The sequence below is a fragment of the Capsicum annuum genome, unplaced genomic scaffold (genome assembly GCF_002878395.1).
Source record: "Capsicum annuum cultivar UCD-10X-F1 unplaced genomic scaffold, UCD10Xv1.1 ctg2993, whole genome shotgun sequence".
Classification (NCBI taxonomy): Eukaryota; Viridiplantae; Streptophyta; class Magnoliopsida; order Solanales; family Solanaceae; genus Capsicum; species Capsicum annuum.
The window spans coordinates 13,973-30,431 of record NW_025836452.1 but is presented as its reverse complement, the minus strand read 5'-3'; the positions used below and the strand labels follow the sequence as shown (position 1 = coordinate 30,431).

General features: G+C 33.2%; 1 protein-coding gene across 4 annotated transcripts; it reads right to left on the bottom strand.

Moving 5' to 3' along the window:
• Nucleotides 1-2,907: 2,907 nt before the first annotated feature.
• On the bottom strand, nucleotides 2,908-4,674 carry LOC107870742 (probable galacturonosyltransferase-like 9). 4 transcript variants are annotated; one of them, XM_016717363.2, is made up of 2 exons: nucleotides 3,889-4,662; nucleotides 2,908-3,802 (listed from the first exon to the last, which is right to left on the bottom strand). In XM_016717363.2, the coding sequence occupies exons 1-2, from the start codon at nucleotides 4,267-4,269 to the stop codon at nucleotides 3,755-3,757; spliced, it is 429 nt and encodes a 142-aa protein (XP_016572849.2). In that variant the 5' UTR covers nucleotides 4,270-4,662; the 3' UTR covers nucleotides 2,908-3,754. The 4 variants fall into 4 exon arrangements, with proteins under 4 accessions (XP_016572849.2, XP_016572847.2, XP_016572848.2 ...); XM_016717361.2 differs by having other exon boundaries at nucleotides 2,908-4,157; nucleotides 4,473-4,661; XM_016717362.2 differs by having other exon boundaries at nucleotides 2,908-4,130; nucleotides 4,473-4,661.
• Nucleotides 4,675-16,459: the final 11,785 nt, after the last annotated feature.

Here is a 16,459-nt window from a genome sequence, read left to right as displayed (position 1 = left end):
AAATAATAATTGTATCTACCATATGAATCACCATAAAACCATATGTATCACCTATTAAAATCATACAAATTGTATTTATCGTATGAATCACCATAATACCCATATAATGACATCATATTTATCATTCATATAAATCACCATTAAAGAATAAACATGTATTAATAACTAAAGGCTAAACACATCGACAGGCCCCTCAACTCGACATCATCTTTTACTTTAGCACCTTAAGTAGATGTTGCTCACTTTAGACACCTAAACTAAGGTCTAACTGTATCATTTTGACACTTTTTACTGACTTGACAACTTATCTGTTTTTCACCTCAACTAGGCGTGGGAACAACCTAAAAATCATATTTTTTTATTTTTTATTCTTTTTATTTCCTCCCCGTTCTTTTTCTTCTTCTTCTTCTTCTCTTTCTACCATTAACAAATTATCCATCATTATTAAATTGTTCAACAAAAAAAAATAAGACCACTAGCATTCTCTTAAAACACGTGACATTTTCTTTTGCGTAAAATCAGAATCAAAAACGAATTTTAAGTTCTTAAAAAAATCATCAAAAAAAAAGTCTTATGAAACTTCGCTTTTCTTTCAAGATTTTATCCTAATATGTTATTATATTAATGCAGTTGAAAAATTCACTTATTAATTAAAACTAGATAGAACAAATTAAAAGAAAGGAAAAGAAGTTTATAATGAGAAGAAATCGAATCTGGATTTCAAAAAATTTCTGACAAACACTTTATTTTTTTGACAACAATCATACGAATTAATAATCCATTCCATTTGCAAAAACAAAAATTCACAGTTTTTGTTTTTTAATTTTCAAATTTTATTCATTCATTTTTTTTAATTACGACTTTTTAGTTAGCAACTGTTAGTGTGATGTTTTTGGTCATTTTCTAACTTCTTTTTTTTTGAATTCTCTTAAGAAGTTTATTTGAATTAGAAAAAAGGATAAAAAAATGGAGTGAAAGATGGTTATTAGTGAGAAAGCAATGGTTATGGTGGAAAAATTTTGGGTGGAGGAAAGGATAGGTTAAGAAGATAACTTTTTTTATTTTTTAGATAAAAGTTACTTTTATTATTACCCTTTTTATAATTTATTTTTTAAATACTTTTTTTAGATCAAAAATGCCACATGTCATTTTTAAGTGGTCATTATACCACATCACCAAGTGTAATACACACAATTTGTAATTTAGCTAATTATTCAAAAATATAAATTTTAAGTTGTTTAAGTGTTCAAAATGTATAAAAATTAATTGATGTGCCAAAGTGAAAGATGGTGTCAAGTTGAGGAATTTATCAATGGGTTTGGTCATAACTAAATAAATTTATACAGACTTAAGTCATTGATAGTCACTTTAAGTTATCCCAAAATTTTACTTAAACCCCTCAACTAAGACTAATATCTATTAAACACTTCAACTATTCAAAACATGACCTATTAAGCAAAAAATTCAAAACATGACCTATTAAACACTTTTTGCTGACATGACATTGTAACCGTAATATAAATTTAAAACGCACGTGAAACTGAGGGGGCTTATTACCAACCAATTAGAAAACAACACGTCAACATTAAATGAGCAAAAATTTAAATAATAATAAAAAATAATTAAAAATTCTTTGTCTTCTCCAACTCAACACCACCTGCATATCCTCTCCAGTCAAATCCCATGGCCACCATTCCCCACTAGTCACTACTTTCATTTCCTATTATTGTTAATTCTTTCTTCTTTGTTTTTTCTTTCAACCATCACTCCATCATTGCTGAAATCATCATTATCGTTATCTTTTTTAGGATAACACCAATTAAACAATCATTAATTAAAGCTTTTCATCAAAAGAGTTGAATAACAAAGATTTCTGTTAGATCTATAGAAAAGAAATTCATCATAAATTTAAAAATTAAATTGAGTCAAAATTTTCAATGAAACTCCATTTTAAAAAAATTTCGACGAGTCTTTATTTTTTTCCGATGAGTCTCCATTTTTGCAAATAAGATTCATACGAATTCGAAATAATGTTTTTAAAATTATAAAATAATTTAAACCCTAAAAAATCCACAACACAAGAAGAAAAAAGAATAGCAATGAATTTGGATTGAAGTGTGAGGAAGATAGTGAGAATGAGGGAGACGACAAGATGTTAGCATTCTTCTTTCTTTCTCCCGGCAATGGAGATTTCAGGCGAAGAGAAAGGGGTTGAATTGGGTATGTTGCAGTGCGGGTAGGGTATATGATGATTTTTTTTTGCTATGTGTTATAATTTAATTTATTATTTTTGATCTCACTTGACATGTGTCACTATTAAATAAAGTGGCTTTATTTAATACATGTGGAGACATTTGAGTGGACTAGTTATCCACACAAGTTGCGCATAAAAAAAATCTCTGTGGATCAAAATTCAAAGGGGATGATGGTTAGGAAATTGTGATGGATTTAAGTGAAATTTTGAAATAACTTAAAATGATTGTCGAAGATTTAAGTCATTTATATATGTATCAATCGATTTAAAAAGAAATTGAGACAGATTTTAGGGGAGGAAGTTATGGAAAAAAATAGATGTATGCGTTAATGGAAGAAAGAAAATCAAGAATGAAGATGTTTTAATTAATCATAATTTGGGAGAGATTTTAGGAAATATAATTTTTGGAAAAATAAAATATCATGCATGAGTTAACGATGGAATAAAAATAGTAATTGAAATTTTGTTGATATGTATAAGAGAAGAGTAAAGTTGAAAACCGGAATTTAATATAAATTTTAAAAAGGTAGGGATATTGGGTAATACAGTGGTTTTATGTAATTTATCCTAATTAATTAACCGGAGTTTCACCATAATTAACGACTATTACTTCCACTAAACAGCATCAATTAGAAGTGTAATACAGAGCAAAAGAAAGAACAACAAAGCTGTTATTCGTTTTTCTCATCAAGTCCGTACGTACAGATACAAATGAATCCCAAAAAATGCTCCATCCATGGAACCACCAACAATTTTATCCCCCAGAAAAAAAAATCATCAAAATTTCAACCAATGACCCTGTAAAACTACTCTTTCCAACTAATCAACTGTACAAGGCTATGAAAGAACCCCTCATATGAATAACACATAACAGAAAAGGAATGATGAAACCAAAAAATTGGAGTACCCAAAAGTCATCACTTGGTTGTGCTTACCCTGATTGGCTTGGATAAATCATAAGGTTCCCAAAGATAATCCAATGGACATGGTTTCTTTTCATCTAGCCTAACCCATGGCTTCCCCTTTCCACTCCAATGCAACAAGCTCACTGGACCAGGATGCAATGACCTACATGACACTTTAACATTATCCCCACCTAGCCCATGTTGGTTCCATTTATGGTCAATAGGTTCAACATTTCCACCAAAAACCAACAAAAATGGGGGCAATGACCCTAACTCATAAATCCTTTTCTTTCTCTGTAATTTCATCCAACTTTCTATCTTTAACCTGTAATTACCTTCTCTCCATTTCTCCAAGTCCATTAACATTACACCCGTGTTGAAGTAACACGGGTTTCTTGACCCGAATACACGGGACAAAACCAGGTCAGACCAAAATGAATCGGTGAAGTATTTGGTGAAATTTGCATGGCAGTATTCGGGTGCGCCGATTGCCCGTGACCCGCTAAGCTGAACATTCCATAGCTTACGAACATCGTCAACAAGGATCACGTCAGAATCCAAATATATGACCCGGTTCACACACGGGTCAAATATATCACCCAGGTAATTCCGGGCGTAGTTTAACGGGTTTTCGAGTGCTTGTCTGATCGAAGAAGAGATAAGATTTATTACTATATCTTCTCTGAAAACGTACACTTTGAAGTTGAGCGAAGGGAAAATAGATCTCACCAGATGGGTCAGAACCCGTGGGTTAACTTCCGGGTCGAATTCAGCAGCGATGACATGGAAGAACACGTGTTCTGGACAGGACGCGTGGCGGAGGACCGAGTGTACAGCCGCCATGGATCCTCGGAGGTACTCCGAGTCAAGTGTCATAGTTATGTGGACAAACGAAGGGTCACAATACGACATCGTTTCAGTTAGTTCTTCCATCGCCGGACAACCCACGCCATTTCTGTAATCCGGTGCTTCTGTATATCCCAATAACCTATCAAGAACTGAGCGAATAGCAATAGACTCAAAAGGCATAAACCCAAGAAACAAGATGCAAATAAGTACTGTAACTGAATGAAGCCAATTCATTTCTGGGGTTTTCAATGCCGTGAGCATTTTGATGTGTGCGTGTGTGTATATATTGGGGCTATTGGGAGAACATGTTGGTGGTAGAGAAGAAGGAAGGAATAATAGAGGGACAGGTAGAAGGGAAAGGAGAATTCTGGAAACAAGACGACCAAAGAATGGTCAGTAAATAACCGTATATTGAACACAAAGAATCGTTAATGCTAAAATTCTTAGAAGAAATAATTTCTTACCATGAAGAGAGATAGAAACGGCATTTATTTTTCATTGCTCTTTGCTGTCACTTTCTGTAAATTTTGGAAGGTCTGGGAAGTTTTTATAGGGTTTATAGATGAAAGGTATTAGGAGAAACTGTTTCCTTATAATAAGGTGAAAATGGAGCGCGTGGAATTCAGTTGAACGAGTGTTAAACCTCTAGGGAAGATAATAAATGGGTTTTTAAGATAATGGGTTATTAGATTGCTAATATACCTGGAGATCTGTTAATTAACGCTTTGTTTGAAGATTGCTGCGAATTATTTCATAATGTATTATATTCTATTGTATAATACTTTATTGTTTTAATGGAAAAGGTTCAAAAATACTCTTGACTATCTGAAATAGCTCAAAAATGTCTCTCATTAAATTTTTGGTTCAAAAATATTCCTTCGTTAAATATTTGGCTCAAAAATACCCCCTCTAACGAAATTCGAAAAAGGATCAAAAATACCTCTGAACTATCTGAAATGGCTCAAAAATACCCCTCTGTTAAATATTTGGCTCAAAAATACTTCTCCCCTTGACGAAATTTGTAATACCCCACATGTTTCTAAGGTAGGAGACGAACCATTTTTCCTACCTATGAAATCTCCTATCCTGTGATTCATACTTGAGTACATGACTTACAATGAGTATCCTAGCGATAATATAGCTTATGATGCGTTAAACATGTTCATATGAGTCCCTTAAGGTAATAAAAGCTAAGAGTTTTTGAATCTATCAAGTTTTAGTGTTCGATTTCGTAAGGGTCATATTTGAACGAGTATAACTCGATGTTAATGTGGTATTTCTGCATATTTCTACCCACCAAATTATAAAGAATCGAATTAGCTTTTCAACGATACTAATTTCATCAAAATCCGACACCCGAGCTAGGAGTTATGGCTTTGCGAAGTAGAGTGTGTCGCCTAACCAATCGCACATGGCCACTGGAAAGCATATGCGGCGCCTATGTAAATATAGGCGATAGTATATGCGGCGCCTATGTAGATATAGGCGATATCATATGCGGCGCCTATGTAAATTTAGGCGATATCATATGCGGCACCTATGTAAATATATGCAATATCATATGTGGCGCATATCTATGGTTTCAAGTGACTTAAACACTCCGTTTTGAGTTATTTTGAGGGTAATTAAGTCTTTTAACACTTCTTACACGTCCCTAAACTTAACCCTACGAAATATATAGCTCTTAATTACATTACAACCCTACTAACATCTTAAGTTCATCATCCAAGAGAACTAAAAGAGAAAAATAACTAGGGCTGCATAATTAAGCTTGAAGATCCAATTTCAAGAAAATTCCTCCGTCAATCATCAAGAATCTTCCTTCTAAGGTATGCGTGAGTTGATTCATGGACTCCTTTCGTCCATGAAGCTCAAGAACCATCTTCTAAATTATGTATTATGATGTTTATGTTGTTGGTGGTTGATGTTCATGTAGTTGGAGTTTGATGATGCCTAAGATGGGATCTTTGTATGTTTTGTGTGAGGATATGGTGGTATTTAATGTATAAATATGTGAAATTGGTGGTTGAATATTTGTAATCTTGATGAATCCACCTATGCCTAAGATGTGCATGTAAGGTGTTTGTAAAAATACCTAAGGGAATAGAAATCATGCTTTTATGACATAATAAGTCCTAAATGACTATTCCATGTTCTAAGTTTATGTTCAACGTGATCCCCATGCTATTGTCTTGAATTGAAGATGTTGTATGAGATGCTCATGATATTGTTGTGATATGGAATGACCATGTTATTGAAGCCATGCAAGTATATACATGTTGTGTGCATTCCCGATCATTTGATAGTTTGTTGAGAATTATTCTTATTATGAAATTCTTATTTATGATATTGTGAATTGTGGACTCTACTCTTATGATCAAGTCAGTCATGTGTGTCAGTTTCCTTCCATCGAGTCCTGGGGGTACTTGTACCCGAAAACTATAGTTGTGTGCCTAGAGCTAGTTTCATGTTTCAAGACATCCTCAGTCAAGCTATGCTCCATAGATTTCAGTTAGTCACGTAACTCAAAAAAACTCAAAAATCTCAGTAGTTCGTAGTCCCAGTAGTTTCAGTACTCTCAGTTAGACCTCAGATCTCAAGTAGCTTTTCCGTCAGTCAACGAAACTTAATGAGTTCAGCTTAGTTCAGCTAAGAAAATATTATCAGCTCAGTTAATCAGTTTATAAATCAGTTCAGTTCAGTTAATCAGTTCAGCGCAGTTAATCTTTTTAGAGTCTTTCAGTTGGGAGTAGGGACTAGCACCGAGCGAGTGCAGAGATGACAGTTTTTCCCGTTATAAAGGCAGATCCGTTAGCAGCAATCCCTGTACTCCAGAACTATGTAGCCAGCGCAGGACAGGAGTCACCCGTCAGATTAAGGCTATACTTGACTATTGTATTGCCTTAGGCTTGATTTCCTGTTCAGGGTCACCCGTCAGAGAGGCTTGACCATAGTAGAGGTCTCTACCCGTGGCACGGTATTGATACCCTTTCAATCAGGGCAAAGATTGGACCCCACCAGTACAGTATCGGGGCATGTCAGTTAGGTTACTACCTTCCACAGTCACAGTTACAGTTACAATTTCAGTATCAGTCTTTAGAGTATAAATCAGGAATCAGGACTGTCAGATACAGTCATCGATCTCAGTAAGGAACTCAGATAGTTTCATTGATTCCTGGACCATCCCGTCAGATAGGCTTGGTCCCATATTCAGATGCTTATTATTAGATCTAGAGGTCACCCGACAGACAGGCTTGATCTCAATCTCAGATTCAGTCGAGTATTCTCATTATCAGTTTCAGAGATCACTCGTTAGCTAGGACTGATCTCAGACTTAGATGTTCAGATACAGTTTGAAACTCAGATAGTTTTCCCCAGAATTAGGACTGTTAGATACAGTCATCCATGTTATCAGTCATTCAGTAGCTCAGTATCACGAAACTCATGTTGTCAAAGTTCAAACTCAAGTAGTCAGTATCTCCACGAGTTCAGTAGCAGTTACGTATGTATGTATGTATGTATGTATGTATGTATGTATTCTCACGTTCATATTAGTCAGCATGTTCATGCATTTAGCCTACCCCTACATATACTCAGTACTTTAGTTGTACTGACGCATTTGCACTATGGTGCTTTCTTTTTATGTTACACCATAGGTTCTGAGGTGCAGATTCCAGATCAGCAGTAGCAGTTCAGTAAGCAGTGAGTCCTCATCTTTCGAGGACATAATCGTCACATTTATTATTCCAGTATTTCAATTTATTTTCAGTTTAGAGAGTTAGTTGGAGACATTTTCCTTCAACTCCTTATTCAAACAGTTTAGAGGCTTTCAGACGATTATAGAATTTTCAGATTTACACTTTAGTATTTTCAGTTTTGTTTTGGTACTGTGATACCACCTTATTTCAGATATTTTATTATTCAAGATTGAACCTTACGCCCTCTTTGTTCATGTTTCCGCATTTTATATGTATATTATGCAGTTACAGGTATAGATATCAGTCATAGGTTAGCTTATGGTCCTTCGGTGTCATGAGCACTGTGTAGCGTTCCGATTCAAAAAATCGGGGCGTTATAAAATTCCACCAAGCATGTCACCTAGATTAAAAAAACTACGTGACTATACCACATTACCATCCATATGTAAAATGTTAGTATTTTTTAATTATATGACATTCCTTTCTTCTTTATTTTTATTTTTATTTTTTTGCAAAGCAGTGAAACAGAAAAAACAAAAAACCAATCTTTTGCTAATTACTTCATTAGTGTTTTAAAAGTTCTAGATTTCACCTTTTCATTAGTGTTTTAAAAGTTCTAAATTTCATCTTGTTATTGTCGTTTGGGATGAGGAACAGCTTGATCTTGATCTGATGTTGACTCGGAGGAGGAACTAGAATTTTAACTTTAAAGCTAGCAAATGTTGATGTACTAATAATTGAGTTGAATTTACTATATGCAAATTCATTTTCAAAATAAATGAATTCTTTTAACACTTGTTTAATCATTCGAAATGAATTCATTTTTCTAAATTCGATTTTGATGAATAATCTTATTATTTTTAGAACAAGTTTGAAAAGAAGTAAAATGATACTCCCTCCGTCCCATTTTACACGTCCCAAATTGGGATGACACAACTATTAAGAAAACAATGATTGGTAATGTAACTTTACCATTTTGCCCCTCTTAATTGTGTCTTATTGTTAGTTCCAATATTGATGAATGACTAATACCAAATCACCATTTATAATCTTAATGATGTACTCTTAATGGTACTCCTCTTTGCAATATTTTTCAAGAATGTCAATAATAAGGAGGAATCAATTACACTAAGGGTATAATGAAATTTTTTTTTGTCTTGTCTTGATAAGTAAATAAGGACAAGTAAAATGGGACAATAAATTGGAAAATTTGGGACGAGTAAAATGGGACGGAGGGAGTACTTAATATTGATAAATTATTCTTTAATTATGTCATTCATTAACTTTTTGAAGATGTTTGCCATATTCAAAGATTCATTAATTTTATATTAGAGGAGGTATTTATTAAATCATTTTAACATAAGCATTTTGAGTAAAAGCTAGCAAAGCCAAACATATTTTTTGAGTAATTAATTTGAATTTTAATTTGAAATTTATTACTTTTACGAGTAAATCTTAATTTTAACCTTTATAATGACCTATAATTAATGGGTTTATCAGTTAAATAAGACTCTTTTGTTGGGTTTCACACTTTTAAACCTATTAACAGGAAAAAACTTATTTTTTAGATGGTCAAAGGAATTTGATAATAGCGATGTTACATTTAATAATTTTTTTCAAAAAAAATATTATGTATCCACCGTTTGTCTACTTTGATTAAATTGAAAAAGCCGTGTAAGTTTTGTTCGTTTCACTGACATTTTTAAATAAAAATAAAAATTAAAATAAAGAAGAAAGGAATGTCATATAATTAAAAAATACTAACATATTACATGTGGTTGGTAATGTGGCATAGTCACGTAGTTTTTTTTTTATCTAGGTGGCATGTTTGGTGGAATTTCATTAAGGGGAGGGGTATTTTTTAGCCAAATATTTAATAGAGGGATATTTTTGAGCCATTTCAGATAGTTCAGGGATATTTTTGATCTTTTTTCGAATTTCGTTAGAGGGAGGGGTATTTTTGAGTCGAATATTTAACAAAGGAGTATTTTTGAGCCAAAAATCTAACGAGGGGCATTTTTTGAGCTATTTCAGATAGTTCAGGGGTATTTTTAAGCTTTTTCCGTCGTTTTAATAACAAAACATTACATTTGAATAGATCATATTGATAAATCGTATCAATAATTTGAAAGCTAACCTACAAGAAAAGTAAGATATCAGATAAATTTCTTTTGGATATGAGAGAACAAAAAGAAAGAAAGTTTGATCTACTAAAACTCTTGCTATGTACAAAGTAGGGATGAAGAAAATCAAACTGCAAATCGCACCAAACTACAAATTGAAAAAAAATTGACTAATGATTTGGTTTGGTGTTGAAAAAAAATCTAATTATAATTGATTTGGTTTGATTTTAAATAGAAAAGGTCAAATCGAATTGAACAAATCCGATATTACATTTGTACAATTTTTAAAAATATTTAATACGTAAAAATATTTTCTATGACATAATTTATAAATAATTTTTAAAAAATCATTGTTTTTATCTTTCAACATATATTATTTCAAGTTTAAAGTTAGAATTTGAATGGTCCAATAAATTTTACAACTCATAGATATTAAAGCTCAATTCAATATTAATACTAACAAGAATATTAAATTAAATACTAGGAATAACAATGTTGGATATCTATTCTTTAGTTTTGCATAAATACATAACTTAAATTTATATTTTTATTTACTATTTAGTAATTTTTTTAAGGAACACCTAAGATAGTTCTATCTTGTTAGGACTAAAGAAGTATTTGTAGCACAAGTTAATTATATACTTGTATCAATACTTTATCGAAAAAAGCTGAAGTTGAAAAGATCAAATTTATTAATTTGATTTAATTTATAGATTTAAAATCCTATGCGGATGATTTTATTTGATATTTAACAAATTCGAATCAATCCGGCCATGTACACCCCTAGTGCAGAGTTTAGAAAAGAGTCGGACCACAAATAGATTAGATATGAGTGCTTGGAACAAATTTTAATGGATAGACAAAAATTGCTTATCACAAATAAAATAAAATATGAAGAGATAAGATTTTTTAGTTACAATTCTGTTTATTATTTTGATTCTTTTTTCTTGATTTACTCTATAATTCGAGGACTGTTAATAGCGTACTTCTTGAATGTAGGAAGATTTGAATTTGATCTTCATGAAATAGCAGTTTTGTAGATTTTCTTGAAGTATTTTATTATCAAGAAGAGAGAGTCTTGATCTCTTTTTGTAGATCTTCTTGAAGTATTTGATTATCAAGAAGAGAGTCTTGATCTGTTTGTGAATATCTCAGAATTTTATTGTCCTGCCTTAAATTTTATTAGAGCGGACAAACACCCATAGACTTAAAGGCCCAAAAGCACTAACCTATGACCTTGTACTTCTCGTGCATGTAACTATGATAACCAAAGATTTTGTCATATAAAGATATAATGCATTGACAAAAATAACTATGTATACAAGACTTGGCCGTTGGGGCCACAAAATCTAAAAGATAAGACACTATCATGCTTAACTTTACATTCGTCCACAAATCATCTAGAAGATACATATACTTACTTAAGATTGAGACAAAATCCCGCCTTACTCTTAACTACTGTACAATGCCAAAACATATATAATAGACTTGGAAAGCCCCGAATCAACCTAGAGCTCACCAATAGCCACTGGATCTCCTGTAATTCTGCTGGAGAGGTGTATTAGCTGAAGCACCTGTGCCTACAGCATGAAATGTAGGTCCCCCGTGAGGGATGTCAGTATGAAAATATGTATTGAATATCCAAGGCTGAAAGTAATTACACATAATACACAAGCTCAATTGAAATCAGATACTGGTGTATAAATAGTGCTAGTAGACCAACTTTACATGTACTTGCAAAATCAGGTACATTACATTTTTTTATTCATTTTATCTTTCTTACTTTATAATCTTTGTAAGCCATATTATACAAATGACCAACTAATCAGTGGTAAATACACAAATTGGGATTGGCCCATGCTAGGCTTACGCCCCTGATCTGTCACCTATGTATATACAGATTGAGATCGATCCATGTTAGGCTTTCACCCCTAGGCTGTCACCCACATATAAAGGTATCGGAGTCGGCCCATGCTAGGTTTAGTCCCCTGAGCTACAATCCCTTCAATTCAGATTTGCATTACTTAGTTTATTTAATCTTTGATATTGTTACTTTGGTAGTCATAACATTATTGTACTTTGGAATAATAATCTATCAGTAAGAGACATGTGAATAAACACTTAATGCAATAACAATAAGGTAGGGAGTAGTTTATACACAAATGAGATGTTTAGCAGCTAAAATAACACATGAGTCTTATTTGACTTAAAGGAGAACTCCTAAAATTAGATAGCGAAATTAGACATGCAGACTTCATAATAAGCATGTATTGAGGTGTTTTAACTAATTCAAGAGTGGGGACAAGGTCGTTCGATAAGATCATGTGATACCACTATGTATCATTTGCTATAGGAGAACTTTAGAAGCTTACTTTATAACAGAAGTGTTGGATTTCATGTCAAAGAATACGAAATAAAATATGCCTTACATACCTTGCTATAAACTCCGATATTGACCAAAATTAACGTCCTGCCTTTTGGATTACTTATCTACAATAAAGTATATGGTAAAACTAGTATTAGTAACTAAAACATACATTTGGTCTACTTAAGCTTACAAAAATAGTAGTCGGGCAGTAAGTTCATAATTTATCAAATCAAGGGTGTTATTTTAACCCTTTTCTCCCCCAATTACATCCACATACCATACATATTCTTATAGGATCTCCTGAAACAACTTTGGATTCATTACACACTCAAAACAATTTACAAAGTAGAACAAGCAATAAACATATACAATATTTAATTTGATGGAATACCACTATACCCCTTCTTCTATATTTCAATACAAACTACTCATACCTTTCCCCAACATCAACCCAGTAGTCCCCAATATATACACATATCAACAAAATATTAAACTCATCATTCCTTGAGTTCTTAATAGTAGCACATCCATAATTTTTTACACAAACTCATACACAAAAAGGATAAAATAGGGTAGTCACCTTACCTCAATTTGCTGTAACTTATCCTTTTATCTTGTGCTCTTCAAGAACTTGATCTTTCTTTCACACTTTAAACCAAAGAAGAAAAGAGATGCCTCTTAATAACAAAGAAAAGTGAGCAGTTAGCATGTTTTTTTATTCTTCCTTGTATTTATAATTAAGTATGAATAATATGTTTTCCTAATCTTCCATAGGAGAATTAAGCTAAACTATAAGTTTTTTCACTTACCTTAGCTTGCAAAGGTGAGGATTTCTTCAAGAACCCTAGAAAGAGAATTAGGGTTCTCCTTGTTGTTCTAGAGAGAAATAGAGAGAACTTATGAAATATGATCCCTTTTTGTGAGTTAGAATTGAAGGAAATGACCAACAACTTGGCCTTATAAAGGCCCTATTTTTGTTTCTCTCTTTATTTGCATTTTGAACCTAAAATTGGTCAAATTGGTTCAAGTAGGTGATGCACCTACTTAAGGAGTTTAAGATACTTAAAAGGCCAAAGTAGGTGATGCACCTACTTGGTTGATTCTTTGTTGGACTTGATGTTCTATGGTTTCATAGAACTTTTGATGCTCAAAACTAAGAAAATATGGAGTTACTTAGGTCATTTTGTTAGATATGATGTGTTTTGTCTCTTGATTTGCAGAAAACCAGGTTTTGGGAGCTAAACTAAAGAAAAGAAGTTGAATACTGCATTTTGGACCACCTATGATGGAACCTAGATGGCGTAGGTTCTACCTACATGGTGTAGGTAACAGAGTAGGAGTCAGAAGTTTGAAGTTCAGAGAATCAAAAGTTGAGACTTTAGCCCTGTTACCTACGAGGAGGCACCTACATCCTTTAGATGCCAGAAGTTAAAGATTAAAAGAGATACTGCAAAGTTGAGGACCTTGTCACCTACGTGGGGCCACCTACGGCCTTCAGGTTCCACCTACAGCCCGTAAGTAGACTGTAGGTGGCCACCGACTCAAGTTTTTCTTTTTTGTTTTGGAAAAAATTCTTAGAATTTTCAGGTAATGTATATATACTCTTTTGACATTTTTAGTGAAGTTTACACACTCATATTATTGAAAAACATATTTTGATTCCAAGATTGACTTTTGATCTTGGGATTATCTTGTTCTTGGTTTTTAGTTGATTTATTAATTTGAGACTTTGGGTTTTCTTCGTCTATTATTGTGAGATTGATTTTATTTCTTCTTCTATGAATTTCATGAATTGTTTCACAACTATGATCGGCTAACTCCCTTAGCTAGGATTGTGGAAACCCAGATAGAATAACAAGGTAGGGGAAGTGCAATGTTGTTCCAAACTAATATCCTTGCATGTATTATGGTTTATTTCGCTTTAGTTACTTTCTTAACGGTTGCAAACGTTAAGAACCCGCCTGTATTCACTACTTACTTCAAAAGAGAGGTAGAGATTAGGAAAAGAAAATCACGATAGTAAGTTGAGATTCATTACCCCATCTAATTATCCCACCATCTCATCTAATTAACTTGGCACCCAAAAGGTAATAGTTAATCTAGGATCTAGGATAAAGGTTAGTAAAACCACACTCTAAGACTCAAAAGATAAAGAGTGAAATTCACTAAAGGCATTCACAAGATGATTAGTGATACATAACTTATCAGATTCTGCACGCAAGCTATTACGTTAGTTCAATGAAGCACGATAAACTAACAGAGTTAGGAAGTCAGGGGGAACATAGTCCTAGTGTTTGTTTCAAATCGCTTACAACCAAAAGCATTCAAGTTTTATTACTTTCTACTGATCAATGCAATTCTCCACCCATTTAATTTTCTACACTGCTCGGTTGTTTCAATAAATTTAAGAGATGTTCTAGCCTATTCCCTATGGGTTCAACCCCAACCTAGTTAGTTAACTATATTTTGACATCGACCACTTTATACTTCTTGGAGTTATAGTTGTATGCGACATCAAAATTTTGGCGTCGTTGTCAAAGAATGCGATTGCGAGTTATTGAAGTTTTTGAGTTTGATTTTTCTATTCTTCTTGGGGCATATGCTAGTGTATTCCTAGCATGAGGAGTTAAGGCAATCCCCTACTCCTACTTGATCCCTAACAAAAAATGTCACGACATGAACCAAGCCCTGATCGTGATGGGTATCTCAAGTCCCACATAGTCCAGAGATCACCCCCTGCACCTAACCAACCCAAACAGAACATACCTTAAATTCGGATAAATTCCGAACATATAATAAGATAGCGTGCAATAGTTTAAGAAAATTTTAATTCATGTCCATGACCAATCACCGATGATCGTCCAAATGACCGGATGACACTGCCTAATAACCACAGTAGTCCAAACAAAGTATTCTAATAAGAACCAAAACTGAATATCAATAAAGTGTCGAGACATACCCCCGACTATATCCAACAAGTCTAAACAGTGTGAGAAGTAAAAAAACAACAAAACATGAAATATAGACTTCCGATGTATGAAATCTCATCACTTTTATGTCAAATCATGAGCTGATCCTGAATCTTAATCACTGAGTAGAAGGATTAGAAGTATGATCAATTCCTGCATTGCATGGGGATACAATGCCTGAAGATGGTTACAGGGTAAACTCTAGCATGTAACTCAGGGATAAGGATAACATAAGGTCATGATCAACAGTTTAAAATCATTCAAAATCAATGCACATAATCAAATGCATATACATATATACTTTAAATGGTGGGATAGAAAACAAGGTTTAACATGCACTTAAAACTTTAGCCTGGATTGTGTAGCTCAACCGTTATATAATAGTACCCATGGGTTATATGGGCCCTAGCTCTCACCCCCTGGTCGGGCCCAAGTATGTGTAGCCACACGAACCAGAGAATAATCTCATATATATGCACCTGGGGGACTCCAAACTCCCAACATATACTAAGGTGACTTAATCACCCGATCATAAAATGATTTATGGGGGACTCGAACCTCTCTAATCATAAAATAATAATGAGGGTACTCGAACCTACCTGGTTACTTTAACCCCCGCATCAGGAAATGCGATTTTAAGTATTGGTCACTCAAACCTCCACTTTCACGGCTCAGCTACACAACCCTTATTAGAGTCTAATTAAAACAAGTATCACACATTCCCATTTTATTAAACTATATTCTACATTAAGGAATACATTATTGGTATCGTGATACCAACTACTTTTTCAAGGTAATACATCATACCAAAATAATTTTCATTAACTTAGGGAGAATAACTCTCTTTCTTCATTAGTACAAGGTAGGGGAACACTGACTCTCTTTGTTCATTAAATTAGACCATTGTGTTTCAATTATCTTTTTATATTATACAAAAATTCAAGACTAGTTCAATTTCACAAATTTCCATATTTCTCATAATTAAAATCCAATTTCACATTATGGGGTTGGGGTCATAACCACTTCAAAAGTTACAAGTTTGGGAAATGTACAATTTCCTAGTTCATTCACCATACCTAAGCACCTACAAGTTTAAAATCATAATTAAAGAATGAAAATCATATATAAACCATGAGAAATATTGTTTATTTCATAAACATTCAAAACCCCCAATATTTGATTCAAAACCATCATAAACATCTCATAAATAATACTTTAAATCACGTGCTTTTACAAAATTAACAATGAGGGAAGAGTAACATGGCTTAAACACCAAGAAATTTGAGAGAATTT